The sequence below is a fragment of the Grampus griseus genome (genome assembly GCF_964374135.1).
Source record: "Grampus griseus genome assembly, chromosome: 8".
NCBI lineage: Eukaryota > Metazoa > Chordata > Mammalia > Artiodactyla > Delphinidae > Grampus > Grampus griseus.
In genome coordinates, this window is record NC_139002.1 from 17518997 (window position 1) to 17540306 (window position 21310).

The 21310-nt window shown below is 43.7% G+C and overlaps 1 protein-coding gene across 3 annotated transcripts in view; it reads left to right on the forward strand.

The window, feature by feature from the left end:
• The first annotated feature begins 6752 nt into the window (after positions 1 to 6752).
• Positions 6753 to 21310, forward strand: part of CADM1 (cell adhesion molecule 1) — a 336130-nt gene continuing 321572 nt past the window's right edge. For all 3 annotated transcript variants that reach the window (XM_082660638.1, XM_082660636.1, XM_082660637.1), the window contains exon 1: positions 6753 to 6882. In XM_082660638.1, coding sequence (XP_082516764.1) covers positions 6759 to 6882 — 124 coding nt within the window. In that variant the 5' untranslated portion in view covers positions 6753 to 6758. The remainder of the gene's footprint in view (positions 6883 to 21310) is intronic.

The following is a 21310-nucleotide window of genomic DNA, read 5'->3' on the forward strand; positions in this document are numbered from 1 at the left end:
TTCAAAACATGATCTTTAAACAAACTGAACTTCAGTTCTTCACTCTGTGGACAGGTAAAAGAAGATATTCAAAGTACCACGTAGGGTTCCTGCTAGCTGATGGAAGGGTATCCTCGGAGAGCTGAAATAACTTTTAAAAAAGGAAAAAAAAAAAAGCTCTACCTAAATCTGCAAAAGAGTAAGATGATTGTTCTTCTTCTGGAACCCTTTTGACAAACCCCTACATTTTCAAAGAGTTACATGGGATTTAGGCAGGCACTGGCTTTAATGTGACCTGCGTGGCTACACTACATGTAGTCCTTTGAAAATTTAGGATTTGGTTGTTTGCTATAAGTCAGACGATGATTTGATTTAAGTTGACAGAGTTTGAAGAATGAATAAACATGGGCACTTTGGTGCAAAAATACAAAATCTAGAAGTAGCCCATTAATCAGGCAGGGATAACCAGGAAGAAGAAGAAACAAAAGTATAATACCAATTCAAAATGCAGCTGAAGGATTTGCGTGTCATTTGAAATCAGAAGGTCAAACATGAAAACTTGGACAGGACCATCAAAAGACTCCAAGGATGGGCTTGTGAGACCATTCTCCTAAAAACTTTTTCCTGTTTGGGACTGCAGGATAGATGATCAAGACAATTTCTATTCAGAACTTGTCCTGTTTACAACTCATATTACAAAAGTATATTACCATTGTCATCTTTGAGCAGCATGAGTGATACAATCTCACATTCATAATATGGCTATTTTATATTTGCAGCTTTATGAAAATCTATAGATATCAATATCTGTCTTTAATGGATCTTGCTGAAATCCTGCTGCCAGGGAAGTTATGCTGTACTGCTATGGAATTATCACAAAGCTAGATCTGACAATTATGATATCATACCAGGATAATGTGACTTTTAAAATTGTTGGGAAAAACTTTTACAGCATCATCACCAATCATATTTTAGTTTGGAAATAAAAACTAAGGTCTACATGTGATAATTAGTTGAGTTACCTCAGTTGCAAGGATCCCTCTATCCTACCCAAGGCTGTCTTGTCAGTGTCAATGAAATTGAATGTCAAATTGAAAAACTCTAAAGCTATTTCTTCCATATCAGAAAATCACTAGCAAATCACATCTTCCTGCCCTACTGGCAAGATAAGTAAAGTGAGCACATATCTGTCTCCTTGTATTGTCAAACTTGAATCAAGCTGTTTACATGGGATGTCAGACTGGTCACATACTGGACCTCAGCATTTCGTCTCTGTTGTCAACTCTTGATAATTCTTGTGAAATGTACATTTTTACTTCTTTGTATCAAGAAATTGACACAGTTAATCACTGCCTCTTCCTTATTTAGCTCTCTTTTTATTCTTTCCCCATTCCCACAGTCTCTCCTTCCTAAGCTCCATCCACTCCTTAAATAATTGGTGTTCATCAGAGTGGTACACCTGGCTTATTTTTCAAAAGTCCTTCAATATATTGTCTCTAGGTAACCACTGCTTCCCCCTTGCCCCACCCCTGCTCAAGTCCCTGGCTTCAACTTCTACCTGCATGCTCTTGACTCCCAGCTCAGTCACTTTTCTGAGTTCTAGACCAGCATTTCAGACTTATAGCCTGGCTAAGTATTTCAAAGACACCTCAAAGCCAAGTTGTCCCAAAGTGAAATCATCTTCTTCCACTGCCCATCCCCCAAACAAACAATAAGCAATCAGATGGACCTATTCCATATCCTTGTACTTGTCTTGGGTGAATCGTACCAACATTTACTCAAATGCTGAAAATACAAATCTACGGTTCATTTTAAGGCCTTTTTTTAAAACCATGATACCACTAAAATAATCTTTCCAAAATGTAAATCTGACCATGAAATTCTCCTAATTCAATGGGTTCCCATTACCTATCAACACCAATGAAAACTTCTTAGTATGTCAGTCAAGACATTTCCCCGATCCCTGTATATTTTCCCCAGCCTCTTCTCTTGCCACCTGTCCTCTGGCGACCTGTGATCCTAAACTTTCCTAAGAGATCCATGCTTTCCTAAGCTTTGGAGCCTTGTAAATGACCTCCCTAGTCACATCTTCCCCCTCTGTCCTTGTGCACCCCATGGAGTCTTTTTCAACTTCCAGCACTCAGCTCATGAACATTCTCCTGTGTGAAATTTCCCTTGATATATAGACATTCACACTTGCCTCTTGGGTATAATAGGTGTCTCCCTTCTCTGTTCATATAGAGCTGTGTGCACATACTATAAAAACACTTACCATACATAGCTGGGCCCGTGGGCCAAGGCTGCTGAGCCTGCGCGTCCGGAGCCTGTGCTCCGCAACGGGAGAGGCCACAACAGTGAGAGGCCCGTGTACCGCAAAACAAACAAACAAACAAACAAAAAACACTTACCTTATATAATAATTGTACTGTTCATACTATATTCTGAGTTCCTTGACAGTAGATAGTTTCTCATTCATCTTTGTATTCCCACAACTTAACAGTGATTGTTCCATTGGGGTGTGCTATACATTTCTTTCCTTTTAATGAATATATATTTGGATCAGCCATGTATACCTGGATATATTCCTAGATATGACGGAAAAAACTATGACTTGGGTCCCTATGACAAATTTCCCTTCATGGCCATTGGGGCTGCTTCTTGACCTAGTGTGTGTGTAGTAGTTTTCTGTAACCTACTTCGGTACTTCCCTTCTCTTCACACTGATATTCAAGGGTTTGCTGTCAACTCTATGATTCTAGAAGAATAAACCTGTGGGTAAAGTGTTTACTCATTTAAAAATATAGATCTAGCTAGCTTTATATTTCACAAAGATTCATAAACTGATAGTTGCTTGGTCTTAATAATCTAACAATAGGTGAGATGTCTACTAGGTAGACCAAGAGTCTCTCCAGTCCAATATCTAACATACTGCTAGCTTACTTTAATTTATGGAAGACTTTCCATTAAAAGTCGACATTTAATGTAATTTTAGTAACCTTTTTGACAATGGAAGTTGAGGTCTAGGGATTATTTTAGTCTGCTCGGGTGGCTATAACAAAATGCCATAGGCTGGGAGGCTTAAATAACAGACATTTATTTTTTCACAGCTCTGGAGGTTGGAAGTCTGAGATCAGGGTGCCAGTAGGGTTGGGCTCTGGTGAGAGCCCTCTTCCTGGCTTGGGATGGCTGCCGTCCAGTTGTGCCCACATGGCCTTTCCTCCGTGCCTACATGTTGGAGAGAGAAAACTCTGTTGTCTCTTCCTAGGGCATTAATTCCGTCACAGGGGGCTCATCATCATGACCTCATCTATACATAATTACCTTCCAAAGACCCCCACTTCCAAATATCATCACATTAGGGGGTAGGGGTAGAGCTTCAACATATGAATTTGGGGGTGGGGGGGACAAAAACATTCAGTCTGTAAACTGATTAAACCACTTTCCTATGGGTACTCAAATAATCCAGTAGCAAGGAAAATGCTGACTCCAAAATATTGTTTTCTTTTCCCTAATAATTTGTCTTTTTATACCTGGGTACTCAAGTAATTAGCATTTTTGAAAAGCAGGACATCACTAGTTCTCATTGATTGCCTCTGATGTATTTCCCAAAACATGAATCTTCCTTTAATGCTTATTTTTCATGTATGTTTATCCATATTTCTCAACTGTTTTAGGGAAGGCAAACAATCTAGGGTCTCTTTCTCTTTTGCTCTTTCAAGTTTTCTTAGGGAAAAGAAAAGAACCGGGCTCTTGGTGCTTCTGGCAATTTTATTCTAACACAAGTAGCACCCAGATTGTAATTCTGATGACTATTCAGCTCTTTCTTGAAAAATTAAATTCACAAAACAATTGATTATCAGTTATAAATGGCAAAAACACCATCTGGTTTTCAAAATTGGTTAAATTCATGTAGCAAGGGGAAAAAATGTTGGAACTCATACTTGGGGAGGAGTTCTAGTCCACGAAGCAGAAAATGACGAGCTTTACTATGAGAAAGCCAGAGTAGTCATAACTTGTATCTAGCAGATGCAGGAATTTGATACGTTCTTCACATGTTCCATATGTTAAATCATTTGGCAAGATCTTCAGTGTGAAAGAGCTGAGGGTGGCAGAGGAGTGTGGCTAGTGGATAGGGTAGCAACAGCTTCATCCTAAATTTTCAGCTCTGGTTGTTTCCATGAAGACGTAGTGCTAAAGATGTCCCATGACCTGGGAAATTGGATGTGCAAGTTCCTTAAATGTCTGGCAGGGGTGGCATTTTCTGGTGGAAATTTCTAAAGCTATCTGCATTCTTCTGGGGAGGTAAGTCATACAGCATTAGCATTTCCTACAGAAATGTCCCATGTTGTTCTTTGCCAACTGGAAATCTGCGTAGGTGTTCATTTGATGTGCCAAGAGAATGAAGGGAGATGAAAACACTCCACATCTTCCAATGTCCCCATACTGTGTTCCTAGTGTGGGAGGACTGGGGCCTGACTAGATTCTCTTGGAGCTACAGCCTCATAAGGAACGCTTTTCCTTAGGAGTATAATGCAATCCTGTTATTTAAAAAAATGCTTCTGAGTTGCTGGCATATTTTCACCTTATGTTAAAATGTAGCTTATGTTATTATTCATGCATTGTAATGTGAAATTTATTCACTTACTTAACAAATATTTATTGAGGCCCAGTATAGCATAGTGGTTAATTGCATAAGCTTTGCAATTTTACAAACTTTGACCTTAGGGCAATTGCTTAATCTTTCTGTGTTTAAAAAATACAAGAATACTGTGTGCCATGAGGATTGTTCCAAGGATTAAATGAGATTACACATGTAAAATACTTAGTAAGAACTCAATAAATGCAAAAGTAGTAATAATAATAATAATAGCAAGTATAAATTTACGCTAGGGTGCTAGATTGACTGGGATACAGGAACTTACTTTATAGTTTATACATCTTTCAGCATACATATGGCCTCAATTTTTTTTATCCTGATTGTGGAGGGACTCTGCTTTGCATTTGGTCTGATCAAGGTAGCTTTACTTCTGGAGGTGCTAAGAATAGGTAGGACTTTGCGGACTGGACATTATCCCGGTGACCATGTGGTGATGGTTTCCTGCCTCATGTAGTGCTGTTTGCCTGCTGGAGCTTTCTAGACTTCTGGAGGACTGCCTGCAGTTCATGTATTAGGGCCTGTAATTACAGTGCAGAATATCCAGGCCTGTGAAGACAGGGTAGTCTTGAAATTAGTTTATGCATAATGGATAATAGGAGGCTGTTTTTAAGTGTAACTCATTTGGTGGGTTGGCAGATCTTGACTTCCTTTCTGATATGTAACATTTATTTATTTCTTTTTTAGCAAGATGAGGACAGAGGGCTTCTCTAGACTATAGCTCAGACTTAGCAATTTACATTCAGTAATCTCTTGGTCATTTAGCCACAGATAATTTGTCATGGTTTGTTTTAGCTGCTGTGATATTGATATTTATTATGCAAATTGTATTTCCTACATCTTATTGTTCTGCATTCTATGAATACTTAAATTATTATAAACCTTTACACTTAATATGGCTCGTCCTTCAATTTGATGCTTGAGCAACAGAGGGTCAGAGCGCACACGTTCTTCTAGAGGGGAAGAAAATAAGTAATTAAAAAGCAGACAAACAAGAGAGCCGGCTGCCTGGCTCAGAAGAAAGCAAAGGCAATTTCGGGGAGGGAGAGCGAGTCCGAGAAGCGAGTCGCTTCAGCCTGGAAAGCCTCTCCCAGAGACGCGGGAAGCTCAGAGCACCTGTTGGTCCCCAGCCGCCTTAGGCGGGACGAGGGGCAAAGGGGCGGCAGGGGGAGTGGGTTTGAGCCCTGAAGGAGGAAGATGGCAGACCTTCTCTTCACACCCCGTCTCCGCCCTCCACCCCGAAGCCTTCACAGAAAAGATTTTTTGTTGAGTGTGTGTAATCGTAATTATCTAATAATACATGTGCATCATGTATATTAAATACACATATATCACATATACATTAAAACCAGGAAGGAGACCTTCAGCAAGCTGGGGAGCCTGAGCCAACGCTCCTCGATCTACCTTTCCCGAGAATCTACCGCAAACACACAGACTCGAAAATCCCAGATCCCGATTCCGGCTCCTTTCTCCCAACTATGCCCAAGTCTACCGCTAGGTTGTTGAGCGGGCTCTCCCGCTCCGCCGGACCTGCAAAGCACGCATGCACTTCTCCCAGATTGTTTTGTCAATCCGGGGACCTGCCTCCTCACTCTCTACTCCCGAACAGCCCCCGTTTCCCAAAGATCTATTCCTTCGGTGCAAGGTGAGTGACGGAAATTTGCAACGTTTTGTTTCCAGGCCAGTTGCACTCGGCGTACCGGGCAGGGGAGTCTCCTAGGGAGATTCTCGTCGTCTGGTTGATGTAGCGATTGCTATAAACATTCCTAATAAAGGTGTACGGGAAGCTAGACCCGCCCCCGGAGCCGGAGCCCCTGTGCGCCAGGGGCCCAGGAGAACACTTTTTCCTTGATCCCGGGAAACCGAAAACGAATTTTAACATAAACATATTTGCATACGCCCCTCCCCCTGGCCCCGCCCCTAGGTGGCGCGGGCGCGCCGCCGAAGCCAGCGCCAGGGGGCGGGGTGGGGGAGGGGGTGAGTCCTCCGAGAGCCGGGTTCGGCTCGCGGCGATGTGATTGGTCGGTCTGGACTCCTCCTCCAGCGCATGTCATTAGCATCTCATTAGTTGTCCGCTTGGGCTCGGGAGGAAGCCACCGCCGCCAGTCTGAGGCAGGTGCCCGACATGGCGAGTGCTGTGCTGCCGAGCGGACCCCAGTGTGCGGCGGCGGCGGTGGCGGCGGCGCCTCCCGGTCTCAGACTCCGGCTTCTGCTGTTACTCCTCTCTGCCGCGGCACTGATCCCCACAGGTAGGTGTGGGCACCGGCCGGTTGGCCCCCGAAATCTCCTAAGGCACCCCAGTGGCCGTAGCCATGGAGGGGGGAAACGTTTCCATGACAACCTTCCCCCACTTCCTAAATCCAAATCGGAGGGAGTGTGGAGAGGAAACTCAGGGCTGAGAATGGAAGGGGTTGAGGGGATCGGTAAATCTCCTCTCCCTTGCCCAGCTTGGTGTGAATTAGAGCTCGTAGGGATGGCTGCACCCACACCTTTTCTCCCCGGCTTGGCGCGGGGCGCGGAGTGGAGTGAGAATGTGGGGCCCGGGGGCTAGAGAATATAGGGGAAGGGGGTGGATCGCAAGCACCCCCGCCAAACCTTCCGGACCCTCCCTAACTCGCTGTTGTCCCCGTAACTTGCAGGTCCTCCCGCTTCCCCGGGCTACCCATTCGCCCCCACCTCTCCAGCAGGCCCCCCATTCCCCATCCCCGAAACCTCCCCATGGCTGACTAGCGGCCCCCTCCAGCGCGATTCCTCACTGGTCCACAGGACATCTCCAGATTTATCTGATCGCTCCTGCTTTCCCCGCGCTCTGCCTTTCTCCCCTGTCCACGAACAGCTCGCCCCTCGTGTCTCCTTCCAGCCGGATCGCGGCCCCGCCGCCCCCACCGCCCCCTCCGCCCGGCTGCGGGTCTCCTTGGCCGGGCTCCAGGCAGGGAAAGTTCCCCGGGCCCGGCCCCACGGGGGGGCGGTTGTTGTCGCCGCCTCTGCGGGAAGAAGCCGGGAACCCGCAGCCCGCCTGCCCCACAGCGTCCTCCGCCGCGAGTGGGGACCCCGGATTTCCAGGCTGCCTGTCATTTTCGGCAGCTCGGGGGTGGTGGAGGGAGCGTTCGCGGCCTCTGCGGCCAGGCGGGCACCCTCCGGGCCTCCGGGCGTCCCCTGCGTGCAGAGCTGTCTTGGGAATTTGCCCAGGGGCGGCTCTGCGCGCCCCGCTCCTTCCCTGAAGATGCGGAGCACTCGGCTGGAGCACGCTGTTTGGCTGACCGTGTGCCGGGCGCGTTGGCGCGGTCGGGAAAGAAGAGGGCAGTGTTTGCTTTTGCTAACAAAAGGGAGCTGGAGCTCTTCCCTAGCGGAGAGCCCGGCCGTGCTGCACCCTGCCTCCCCTTCCCACCACCGCCGCGCTTGCTGGCCGCGCGGCGTCCCAGCGCCCCTGGCCGCCTGCTGCGGGCTGGGAGCAGGGAGCCGGGACTCCAAGGCGCAGGGCCGCGGGGGGGCGGGGAGGTGCAGGAGGGGATGCAGCAGGGCTCGGCGCCTGCAAAGCCCCTCCTCGCAGCTCGGAAGCCGCAGGACCCGCGAGCAACAAGTGGCGGAGGACACCGAGAGCTCAGCCCCCACCTGCGGAGCCCCCGACCCGGGCGGGTGCAGCGCCGGGGCCACCGTGCCGCTCCCGGGGTGCCTCTCCGCTTGGGCTGTGCCTTTTGTTTACACGCTAGAGGACACACAGTTACATAAACACCACAGGAGACACGCTGTAGGAAATGGGGAGATCTGGGGGTGCTAGCTTTGGATTTGGGGGGATGCCGGGGTGGTTGCTTCCCCCCCACTCCTCAAGACAGGCTTGCAAGGGAGCTCGACTTGAGGAACCTATCGGGGATCCATAGAGGTGGGAATCTGGCGGCAGCTTCAGTTCCAGAGCTGAGGATTTTTTCTTCCATGCCACTGCCTCCGGATGTTGTTTATGTGTTTTTGCACTGTGAATTCTTAATTTATGAGTTACGAGATAATTCGGTTCAGCCGATGCCGGTGTGGTTACAACTTCATTTCGGGTGATGTCTCTGACTCGATGGGTTCAATGAAATGTTCCTGAAAGAGATCCCTGGTTCTGCTGCATTGTAAAAAGCGCCAGTGTCGGTTAAACGTGAGCGTTACAGGCTCGGTAACTGGCGCATAACAGAGGCAACAATAGACTTGTATCGGCTGCAAAAAAAAAAAAAAAAAAAGGCGGGGAGGGGGCAAGCGCTGGTCGGGATATTGTCTTTGGACTAAAAATGGGAGCCGTGCAATGCCGCTCGCCAGCAGAGCAGCATCAGATTATGCCTCCTCTGTCCAGCCTGCTCATTGAAGGCTCCGGGTAGTAGCAACAGTACTGTATTTGTAACTCTCTCGCGGTAAGAAGTTGCCTTCCCACCGAGGGCTATATGCTGACTTAGAAAGGAGCGGTCTGGAACTCAACCGTGCATGTCAAAGCTACAAGAAAATTCTGTTGCCAGTTGCCATGGAAGCAGCCTCCTGCTCCTGTGTACATCCCTGTTTGTATGCTGTTATCAGATTGTGTTCAAATTAGAAAGTAATTGGGTTTGATTTGTAGTGAGGGGGTGAGGCGCCTTTCTTTAAATCTTTTTTTTTTCTTTTAATGCGTTTTTTGGTGCTGAGTTTGAGAAGGGGTCTTGGCCTAGCCCCCAGATCCTAGTCCCAGAGAGTAGATTTCAGGTGGGGACCAGGGGACTTCTCTTCTTTACTCCTCTTAGTTTAAGCTTTCTCAGAGACCTCCAGTTCCTACTCCCAGGATTAAAGAAACCTGTTGGCGTTGCCTTTTAACTTCATAAGGCTTGTTTCATTTACAGCCTTGCTGGAATAGCCATCAAGGGCCATTGTGCGGTGGGTCCAGGTTCTGTCTTCCCCTGTAACTGAATCCATTTATCCTCTGGAGAAAATCTCTCGTCCCTCCTGTGGTGTTTGGATGAAATGGATGTTAATGAAATGCAGCTAAAATGGGCTTGTCAAAGCTCACTCCTCAGTGTAAATCACGCCCGTTTACTTTGGGATGCTCGCATGATGTTGTTTCTGACCCCCAGTGAACCCGTGGTTGGTCACCCTCCTCTTACATTTTCAGCAGTAGAGAGGATGGCTGATGGGTGGGGATGTGTGGTGGTGCTGGGAAGCCCAGGAACTGAGTTTTTGCTTGTCGTGGCCTGTTGGGGCTTGTGTACTGGGGATAGGGACTTTACAAAAGTGCCGCCCTGCTATTGTCGCCTTTCCCTGCATCAAATCCAATAGCTGCGGGAGGGACTTGCACTTGTCTGTGATAGCTTTGATAAAATATCCCTCATTTAATGCCACTTTATATTTACAGTGTGTCACTGGAGACGCACAAGGCTTCATTTAGTGACTTGTGTGACGAGACAAGCTTGCATTATTTGCCTGGGACATTTTGGAGGAACAAGAGACCCATTGAGCAATCTTTTGAAATGAACAAATACGAAAAAAGGGGGGAATAAAAGAGCAGGCAGTTCTCCGGAACAAAGAGCGTTATTCATATGGATGTTGTACATGCTTTATCCAGTTTTCCCAATGGCCCTCCTGGTAAAGGCGAGTGGGACAGGGAAGAAGCCAAGGCAGGACACTGGCGCTTCCTCTCTTTTTTCCTGACTTCATATTCTTATCTGACTTTGCCCTCGACTCCCTGGACTCCCTGCCTGCTCTGCTCAGCTTGCTCGGCTCCCTCTAAAACCCCAGAAGGTAATGGGTTCCTGGGTCTAAAAAGGAGATTTTGAAATTCTTTCTCCCAGCTCTGAATTACAGCGGAAGAAAGTGCTAGTAGCTACCTGTTGAGATGGATGGTCTTCGGCGGATATATCGGTTGAATGGAAAGAGATGTCACTTTTCTGTGACATGTGTCAGGAAGTGGTTGATAGTGAATGTCAGATGGGTAAGAGGTCTTGCAATTATAATATTAGCCTTACTATTTATTTTTAAAGAAATGCTGTGAAAACTAAAATCCAAAATTTTCATGATCATGAAGGGTGCTCTTGGAGTTTTCAGTGACTTTTGCCCACACCTGGTACATTTTGGCCTTATTATACATAAGTGAATTTTTATTATTCCTTGGCCTATATTGCTAAGTGATTTTCAGGCTTTAAAAACTTGATAATATTGCTGTGAATATAAACTCAATCTCTCAGTTTCTGTATGTGACATATTAATGCTTAATTGGCCACTTAGAATTTACATTTTAAAAATGGTTTTGTGTGTGTCTGTGTGTTTAACGGAAGGCCCATTTTTATGCAGGGGGATCTCTTAAATTGCACCAAACTAATCAATGTTATGATTTGAATGGAAATTTACCAGTATATAAAGAAATTTTATAAAAAATAAATCCAAAGGATTCAAATGTTGTATCTCTTTCTTGGGAAGAATAGTACTGACCATCATGCTGGGCATTTTCAACTGAAAATCCAGCATAGAAAGGAGAAATCACACAGCGACATCTGTTGCAGAATTGAAAATTTGCTGCTTCTAGTTGCAAGCAATTAGTCCCATATACGCACCTAATGGTATCAGCCTGTGTGTGTGTGTGTGTGTTTGTGTACTCACACAAATATGTGTGTATCCACATGCATATATGTATATATATGGACGTATACAGAAGCTCAGCCAGTGTTCATAGTCACATTTAAAATTATTTAATAGAAAATATAACATTTTAATGCAAAGTTCTTTTTCTTAATATCACCTGTTGAGGAACTAGAGATTCTTATAATCATGGAATTTTTGAAAGGGGAAGGATATTAGAAATCATGTGGCAACGTCTCATTATTTTGCAGTGAGGCAGCCAAAGCCCAGAGAGGGAGGGACCGTGCTTACCGCTGAACTGAGGCTGAGTTAGCTGTGCTTCCAGGATAGGGAGCTGGTCTCCGGATAGCCGGCCAGTGAAGCTTCTCTTCCACCTCCCAGCAGGGATGCCCAGTAAGGGATATGCATCGTGGGTAGATGCTGTCTTGGGTAGGAAGAGTTTGTATTCTGAAGGCAGCAAGAGTAATTATTGCTCTACGTAATAAACCGAGGGATCAGAGGTGTGACCTCTGGGAAGAAAGGACCGGTTTTTGTTAAGGTTGTCTTCAGTGTTGACAAATCATTCTGAAACCTCTGGACTTCATGTGGCAGCCACACGTGAATGTTGTTGTCCAAAGCACCTGAGTAGAGGAGAGCTCTGGATGTGTGTCCCGGTCGTTTAAGTCAGATGCGTGAGAACTAGGCTTCACAGAAGCACAGAAGCCTCAGCTTTAGACTTTGAACCTTTCGTTTTGTCATTTCAAGGAGTCTTATTAACAGGAGAACTGGTTCCACATAACTAAAGAAAAAAGGAAGGGTCCTTAAGTCAAGAACAAAAACACATCTTGATTTTCTTACCAGGTACTTGTCCCTTTCCGTTAAGGCTGGGAGAAAGCTCAGAATAATTTTTTTTCTTAAAGAAAAAATTATTTTATTGTTGCAAGATGACCCTTTTTTTTTAAACATCGATCATATTTTCTTTATTTTTTCATTTTATTATGGAAAATTTCAATTATACACAAATGTAGAGAGAATGCCATAATTAACCCTCTTTGCAGATCATCAAGTTTGGTACTTACCACCCATGGTCCATCACCTTCTGTACACCTTCTCCCCTTCCCAGATTATTTTAAACAAATCCTGGACATCCTATCATTTCTTCCATAAATTACTTTAGAATGAATTTCTGTAAGATACAGCTCTTCCTCTACGCCCATAATCACAGTATCATTAGCTGCATGTACATTTTATCCACTGGTATACAGATTTTTATCCTACTCTTGCTCTACCCAGGAAGGTAGAGTGAAGGCTTGGTACAGTGGGTAGAAGCTGAGGCGGGAGCTAGAAAAGCCAGAGCGTGATTACTGCCTGCACTGAGGAGACCTTTTCCTGTGGTTTGGTTTATTTTGAGCAAGGTTTTGTTTGGAACGGATAAGATGAGTTTTATTGTGTAAATATGGTTGTGTAAATATGCAGTAATTGTAGCTAATTCCTCAGTGGCGAGCTGTGGAAAACACCCTTGGTGAGATTGGCCATTTCTGGATGTGCTCATAATGAATACTCTCCGTAGGAGGACTTCTGTAGGAAAGGCTAGTTTAGTTTGATGGCTGTGAGGTGCCCTCATTCGGAATATTTTCCTCTAAATGTCTCCGTGGTATGAGTGCCTTTGCGTTTTGTAAATATATGGCTTCAAAGAAAAAGATATCTTTTCCCATTTCTAATTGGCTGAGTATTCATTTCAGCCTGTATTCTGTAACTGAAGTGATCAGAAAATGCCTTTGGTGTGGGAAACCCATAGGGAGCTGTAAGTTTTGGGGCCTTATTTTTGTAGGATGGGGGTACGGGGTGGTAGGAAGAGAAACTGTTACTCTTTTTTACTTTTCAGTATTTGCCCCATTCATTTAAAGTGTGAATTTTTAATTTCAGCTAGAAATGTTAGAATGCTTCAGCGTTAATTTCGGAACTTCTTTGGTTTCTCGGAAAATAGGTTGGTTCCATTTTCCAGGGTTCGTGAAATGTGAGGTTGTGTGTGTGTGTGTGTGTGTGTGTCTGGGTGTCTGTGTGTCTGTGTGTCTGTCTTTTAAGAAGTTCCTTCTCAAATGTATCTAACGTGGACTATAAACTGAAGCATTGGGGTTTTTGGTTTCTAGCCAAACAAGTAATTACACATGAGATGGTTTTGAGAGTTCCAAGCAGCCCTGGCCAAGGAAAAACCCGCCTCCTGTGCCCCTCTTCTGAGCTGGCCACGGCACCAGAAAAGCACAAAGGAATGTCTACATTTAGGGTTTGGGGAGCGCCACCAAAATCGAATAAAAAGCCTTTGTTTGGAAACCATCAATGAAGGAAGGAACCCACTGGAATGTTTGTAATTACAAGTGGCACCTCCTTGTTTAAATTTCAGAAGCCACAGTTTCTTTTTCAGAGATTTAAATTGCAGGCTGTAGCCAGCAGCTGCTGTTGTGGTTAATGGGCACTTTCTCTTTGAAGATCTTCCTGTGCTGGTTCTCAAAAGCTTTGGAGCAGTCGGCCTTGAACTAGGGTTAGAAGAAAGGGAGATGGAGGTATTTATATACGTGCACAGCAGAAGTGATGTGTGGCCTTTATTATTACTCAAAAGAGGAGCTTGGTGGTAAGGTTTTGAGAAAACTGAGCACTAAGGAAAAAAAAAAAAATCTCTTATGACTGACAGGTGTCTTGAATGGGGTGATTATCTTATGAGAAATGTGGGGTGGGGAAAAGTTTTTCTTTTAGTAGATGCTTTACTGGCACATAGTCATTTGACCCACCATTTTGATCTTGATATTTCAGAAATGTTAAATAGCCTTGAAATGAAAGTGCTCTGTTTCATATTTAAATGCTACTCAGTGTTTGATGTTGATATTCTAGTGGCGTGGACTTTTAAAAATGCCTAGAATAAGTGGCTTGCTCTTGGCAGTCTTCCTTGGTAAGGTGGGCATTCTAAATCCTCTTGAGCCATCCAGCACTAGACGGCAGTGTCAAGTTGGAATTGTTATGAGGTCCCTGGAGGGGGTGGGGAGGAATCTCCCTAAAAACAAAGGGCTCCTGGGCCCCATCTCTCCCATTGTCTGTACCATATCTCCACTTGGCTAGGAATAATCTAGAAGTTAACATGTCAGAAATTGAACCTTTCATCTTAGATCTCAACTTTTCACAAAGTCTCCATTATTGCACGTGACACCATTGTCATCCCGGTCTCCAGGGCCCTGAAATTTGGAGTCTTTTTTTCCCCTCCTTAGCTTTCACCCTTGGACTGAAATAAAATGGGGCTGATTATTTCTCCACAACATTCTCTGGAAGCCTCAACGTCCTCTCCAAACCATGTTTTACTAAGCAGAAGCTCTCTAGCCAATTCCCCCGATCCCAGGCTCTCTGAGTCAGAATTTAAGTCCTCCTACCACAGCTGTAATTCTTTCCTGGACAGGATCAGGACACTGCCCTTGCAGAAAACCTAATCTCAAATTCTTGCTCCTTGCACCAGATTCAAAATCCACATTGTTTTGTCTTAAGGTTGTTCCTTCCTCAATTGCTTTCTCACTCCTTCTCTAATTGCCCTCATTTCTTATTACTTTTCAGCCCAATCCCGATGATTCTGGAAGACTGATGATTCTCCAGTGAAACTGAGGAAGAAAGTGGTTTCCCCTGATCAGCCTTCAGCTGGTTGCCTTTGCATAAAACTGCTCTCTGATCGGTTTTCCTCTTAACTGTTTTGGTTTATAATTGTAGGACGGCTGAATCTCCTTGCCCACCTTGAGAATAAACATCTTTCCTTTGCATCTTTCAGTTTAACTAACACGTGCTTATCTAAAATATATGCCCACACAGACATTTCCTTTTTCTGCTTTACAGGTGTGTACATGTCTTTCTTTCCAGTAAGCCACAATGTATCGATATTATTGCCATTACTTTAATGAAACTTTAAACCCTAGAATGCTGAAAGTGTATTGTGCCTATTTGGTAGCACGTGTTGGAATACAGGCATTTACTATAGCATGAAAATAGTGTAACTGAATTCACAAATTACAAGCTGGCAAAGTAAGACTTTGGGGCAAAACGTTAAGCCTTGAGGAGTTGGAGACTTTGGAAGGGTCAGTGTCAGAGAGCCTTGTCTGGAGCTGCTGACTTGGCATACATGAGATCAGCCCCTCTGAAGATGCTCCAAAAGATGCGACCTTAGAGGAGCATTTGGTGCTCATGTTTTCGGTGCATCAGTCGCTAAGAAGTACTACCCGGGAAGCCAGAAGGAAGTGCACTAAAACCCAGGTCTTTATTAGCTAACACTTTAAATAGCGTTGACCTGGGGAGCAGTGCTGTCTCACTAAACACAGGCATCTCTCCCATTGTGGCAGATCGCATGTTAGTTGATTACATAGAGGGTGAATTGTTACTGGCTTAAGAAAATATATGAAATCTTTGTTTCTCAGTCTAACTGCTAAACTTGTTATCTGAAGGATCTTTTCAAAGCCTTTATCTGGTACTAATATCTGCCATGGTTCTTCCCTTATTTTTTTCCCCGCCTGTCATCCTTCCCCCGCAGAGTTCAGTTTTTGCTACTGGAAGGTTATGCAGCACGATAATTCAGTGGTAGGAACACTTGATTATCATGGAGTATTTGGGGACGGTCTTGGGGGGAAAGGTTGTATGTCAAACGTGGTATGTATTTGGCTCTCTGCTGATTATCAGCCTGGGATAAGCCAAGCCATGCAGAAGTTACTGCACATAATCAGCTTCTGAATAGAAGAGGAACCCGGCTTCATTCTCTTGCAGAAACCCTTACTTAAACAATGAAAACTTCAAAGATAGGGAGAAAAAAAAAAGTTAATTCAGTACTAAATTACTGCTCAAATGGTTTTATCTCTTAAAAGGTTCAAATAGAGATTAGCTTAAATGACACCGAACTTCACTTTTCCTTGTGCATATCTTGTGCGCACACGTCACTGTGAAGAGACCTCTTGTCTCCTTTCTTTTAGTTTTGTTAGTAATCACATGAATGTTAGTTGCTGTTTGTTTCCCTTTCCCGAAGCAAATCTCTCCATCTCTGGGCCAGCTTGGCAAGCAGAATACCCGGTCTAGATTACAGAACAGCATAAACCTAGGGCTTTGCTTAAGAGCTAAAAACAACAAAAACAACCTACCTTACAGGGTGTTAAAAATAAAATAAGATCATATGTATGAATGTCCTTGAGAAGGAAGTATTTTATATATATGGCTTTCATTAAAACAGCCACGGTTTAGTGATGGGGGTTATGTTTCTGACCACTACTACTGCTAATCACGTTTGTAAGTCCCTCACACGTTTGAGAATATTGAAAAATTCTGTGCTGAAAGGATTAATTCAGGATGTACTCAACTGTCTCTAAGGTGAAAGTGAAGAATAAAGTGGCAGTAAGATTAAGATCCTACGCGGAGTTGAATGTTTTTTGGAAGTAAATGGAATTATCCAGTCACCTTGGAGAAATAGACAGTGATTATAATCTCAAGTTTCTGGGCCTTTTAACACAGACAGGACTTTATGATTTTACTTACCCCTTATATTTTATATACTATATTTAAATCAAGTACTTGTATTTCTGTAGCTAACCCATAAGGCACTTGGAAGAAAAATGAGAATTTAAAAATTATGGTTAAATCAAGTGTCTGCTTTTATACCAGGCATCGTGTTTGGTGCAGTTATAGTTGGGTGGGTGGATTCCTGAGGGATACAGTTGGTTTTCTCAACTTTTACTTTGAAAACTCTCAAAACGGCAGGAAAGTTGAAAGTATGACAAATGCTTGTACACCCCTGACTTAGATTCATCAACTGTCAGCATTTTGCCCATTTGTTTTATCTCTAGCTCTCTAAACAATGTATCCACACATGTCTTTTTGTTTTTTTCTGATCCATGTGAAAGCAAGTTGCAGGCCTAGTGACACGTCACCCTTGAATACTTCAGCACCAGACTCCTGAGAATAGGGACATCTTCTCCCACAACCTCATCACATTCAAGAAATTTAATATTCACCAATATTATTTAATGTCTAGTCCATATTCAAAGTTCCCCAATTTTCCCAGTAATATTCTTTATCTATCTGTGTTTCTTTGTCTTCCCTGATCTAGACTCCACTGGAGATCACACATTGGATATGGTTTGCACGTCTCTTTTTCTTTTAATCTAGAACCATTCCCTTGCCCTCCACTTTTTTTGGTTTGTTTGTTTGTTAAGGTTCTTTTAAGGAGTGTGTGTGTGGGATGTCTTTCATGGTGTTGACATTTTGTTGAGTCCAGATCTACAGCTTTGTGGAATGTCCCGCGGTTCTACAGATTGTTTGCTTGTTTCCTCCTAGTTTGATTCAGACTGTAATCATAGGCAGGAACATGGCACAGCTGATGTTGCCACCTTTTAACATCACATCAAGAGCAACATAATAGCAGTTCGTCCTAATTTTAGCAGTGGCAAGTTTGATCCCTTTGCTAACTGTAGGTTTAGTACTTGGTTGATGTGGATTTACAGATGTCTCCACTTTTGTCCCTTTGTCATTAATAAGTAATTTGTGGGATATTTTGAGATTGAAGATCCTGTTCTCAAACACTTCATCTAGTGGTTTTAGCAGCATTGATAAACCTTGTCTAAATCAAATATTACACCAGTGTTTATAAAATTGTGCTTTTTCTAATTGTCATTCCCCTGTATTGGGCAGAGGCCTTCTTGAATAAAGAAGAGCTCGCCTTTCCCCCATCCTCTCCTTTTTATTTGAAAATCACAACGGACTCATACATTTAAAACACTTTCAGTGTGATAATATTTCTTTACTGTCAAATTTGGCTAAAGGGAACCCCTTCAGTCTGGCTCTTGTATCCTTTTGACATATCTCTGTTAATTTTTAAGTTCTTTCTTATTTTATGTCACAAGAAGATGTCTAAGCTCACCTTGTATTTTCCCTGCTCCAGATCTGGAATCAGCTATTTCTGCAAGAAGCTGTGGTTCCTTTCAGTGGGCAACTGGTATTTAGATACCAAAGAGTTGTGCTCATTGCGGTTGACTTGTTTCAGTGGACAGAACTAGGAGATTACATGTATATTTATTATTATATAAATAAATTATATTTATATATATCTGGATACATTTAAAATTTATACTTATTCATTTAAATCATGATTTCATACTAATGTCTTCAATTCTATTGTAAAACTAAGGTTCTTTCTCCCCTTTTCTCATTCCTTATTTGTACTTTTTTCCCCCACACTGAGAACCTTGATTCCCAGCCATATCAGTTTCTTATAATTAATGCAAAAACTAGATTTGGAATTACTCCACAGAGAATACTGTAGACAACAAAACTGTCAAGTGAAGCTCAAGATTTTTGCCACTCTTTTTTGCCTTTAAAATAGATCCAGTGAAGGTTGACGGTCAGAGTACTGTGTTCACAAGTTCACGAATTAGTGCCGTGTGTGTGTGTGTTTTCAATGAGATGTATACTAAGGAGCATTGATTTCTGTTTCTATTCAATTTTAGTGCTTTACCTATCCTTGTTGATTTAAGTTTATATGTCGAACATGTTAATCATTACCATGGCTCAAAAATCAAAACTATGTAAAGAAGTGTCACTCCCTTCCCTGTACTTCCTGGCCCATTCCCACCCACCTTCCTGTAGTAGCCAATTTCATTCCTTTCTCATGTATCTTTCTTATTTTTCCTTTGAAAAAATAATAGGTAGTGTTCTCTGTTTTCATACTTTTCCATAAACCGTGTTAACATCTGCCTATAATGTCTTTTTTTTTTGTTGTTGTTGGTACGCGGGCCTCTCACTGCTGTGGCCTCTCCCGTTGCGGAACACAGGCTCCGGACGCACAGGCTCAGCGGCCATGGCTCACGGACCCAGCCGATCCGCGGCATGTGGGATCTTCCCGGACCGGGGCACGAACCCGTGTCCCCTGCATTGGCAGGCGGACTCTCAACCACTGTGCCACCAGGGAAGCCCTACAATGTCTTATTTGACAAATCCTGGGTTTTCATATTAATTTGATGATTTACCCCCATTTGGCTTTATTTCACTTTAGAAACCTTTTTATTTTACTATATTCATATCTCTTCCTTTTAGGGTAATAGTTCTCTTTGGGTAGTTAGGAGAATGCTTTATTTTTTTCATTTAACTCACCATATTACTTGCAAGAAAATAGGGACTGCCCTTTTTCATATAATGCAATGTGTCTCTCTGATGTTTATTAACTGTGCCTTACTTTGCTTCTCAGCAGTCATCGTTTACCCTTCTCCTCATCCAGTAAATTGGCATATCTATGTCTCAAGTCCCAATGCCCCAATTCTTCCTACCACTTTAAAAAAATTGTGTTATACTTACTGTAAAGTGCACAGCCTTTTGCATCTAAACCTCAGACCATGTTCCAAAGGTGCCCACTGAACATCTCAATCTGGATATTCCACAGTTATCTCAAATAATATTAATGACAAAACAGCAACTGTTATTTTGTATCTTCATTCAGGATCTCATTTAATCCTTACTGTCACCCTGTAAGTAGTTGTCTCTCTTGCTTCATTTTACCAGTGAGGAAGTTGAGAGGATGATAGGACCCTTGTCCAAGAGGCACAAATAATAAGTGGTAGAACCAGGTCTATCTTCAAAACCCATCGTTTTAAACACTTAAGTACATTTTCCTAAAGTTCAACATGTCTGAAACTGAACTTAGCACTTTTGCTCTCCCCAAACCTCCCACTATCCTATATTTTCTGTGCTGATGAAGGGTATCACCAAGCTGCCCAGTGAGTTAAGTGAATCTGGGAGACATCTTAGAGTACTTCCTCCTTCGCTACCCTTCCCCTCTGTTAGTAACTAAGTCCTGCTTGTCTCTTGCATTCACTCCTGTCAATTTCACCACCACTGTCTTAGTTACCCTTATGCTCATTTTACAGATGAGGAAAGTAGATTTAAACTGATCTAATAGTCCCTTAATTGGTCTGTTTACCTCTAGTCTCATCCCTTCAATGCATCCTTAACACTGCTTTTAGGCAGATCTTTCTGAAACACATATTAGATTGTCACTTTCTTGCTTAAAATCCGGAAATGTTGGGCTTCCCTGGTGGCGCAGTGGTTGAGAGTCTGCTTGCTGATGCAGGGGACACGGGTTCGTGCCCCGGTCTGGGAAGATCCCACATGCCGCGGAGCGTTTGGGCCCGTGAGCCATGGCCGCTGGGCCTGCGCATCCGGAGCCTGTGCTCCGGAACGGGAGAGGCCACGACAGTGAGAGGCCCGCAAACCAAAAAAAAAAAAAATCTGGAAATATTTTCTTGGCACCTTAAAGATGGCGCTTACACTCCTCCAGTGTGGCCTACAGTGCCCTTTATCACTCGACTTATGTCTTCCTCTCACGTTCACCTCTTGCCAGCTGTGCACACCGTGTTCTTCTTTTTTTTTTTTTTTCTCAGTACGCGGGCCTCTCATTGTTGTGGCCTCTCCCGTTGCGGAGCAGAGGCTCCGGATGCGCAGGCTCAGCGGCCATGGCTCACCGGCCTAGCCGCTCCGCAGCATGTGGGATCTTACAGGACCGGGGCACGTACCCGTGTCCCCTGCATCGGCAGGCGGATTCTCAACCACTGCGCCACCAGGGAAGCCCCACTGTGTTCTTTACTTAACCAAAGTAAATGTGTCCTAGATATGCCACGCTCTCTCAGCCTTTTTGTATGTCACCTCCTCCTCCTGAAGTATGCTTATCTAGATGGCTGATTCCTACATATCTTTCGAGATCCAGCTCCCAATTTCTCAAGGAAACTTACATGAACTCTCAGGTGGGTTAGGTGCCTTTTCTTTCTGCCCCTCTTCTGTACTTCCTTAGGGGCTTTCCCAGACTTATCTTCTTTCTTCCTGTCAAACATCTTTCTCCAAATTGCCCCAGCTTCCCTCTCTATACCTGTGCATTTCATACTTGTCAAACTTGTTTTCACCAGCAGAAATGCCCCATCCTCTGGTCTTCTATATCGGCATGTTTCAATCCTGTGCGTACATAAGACCCAAGTCCAGTGCTTCTTTTTCAAATCTTAATGTACTTTCCAGCCTGAATGTAGTATTTTCCTTTCAACTTCTTTTACAATTTCTCTAGCCATCCCATGATATTTAACA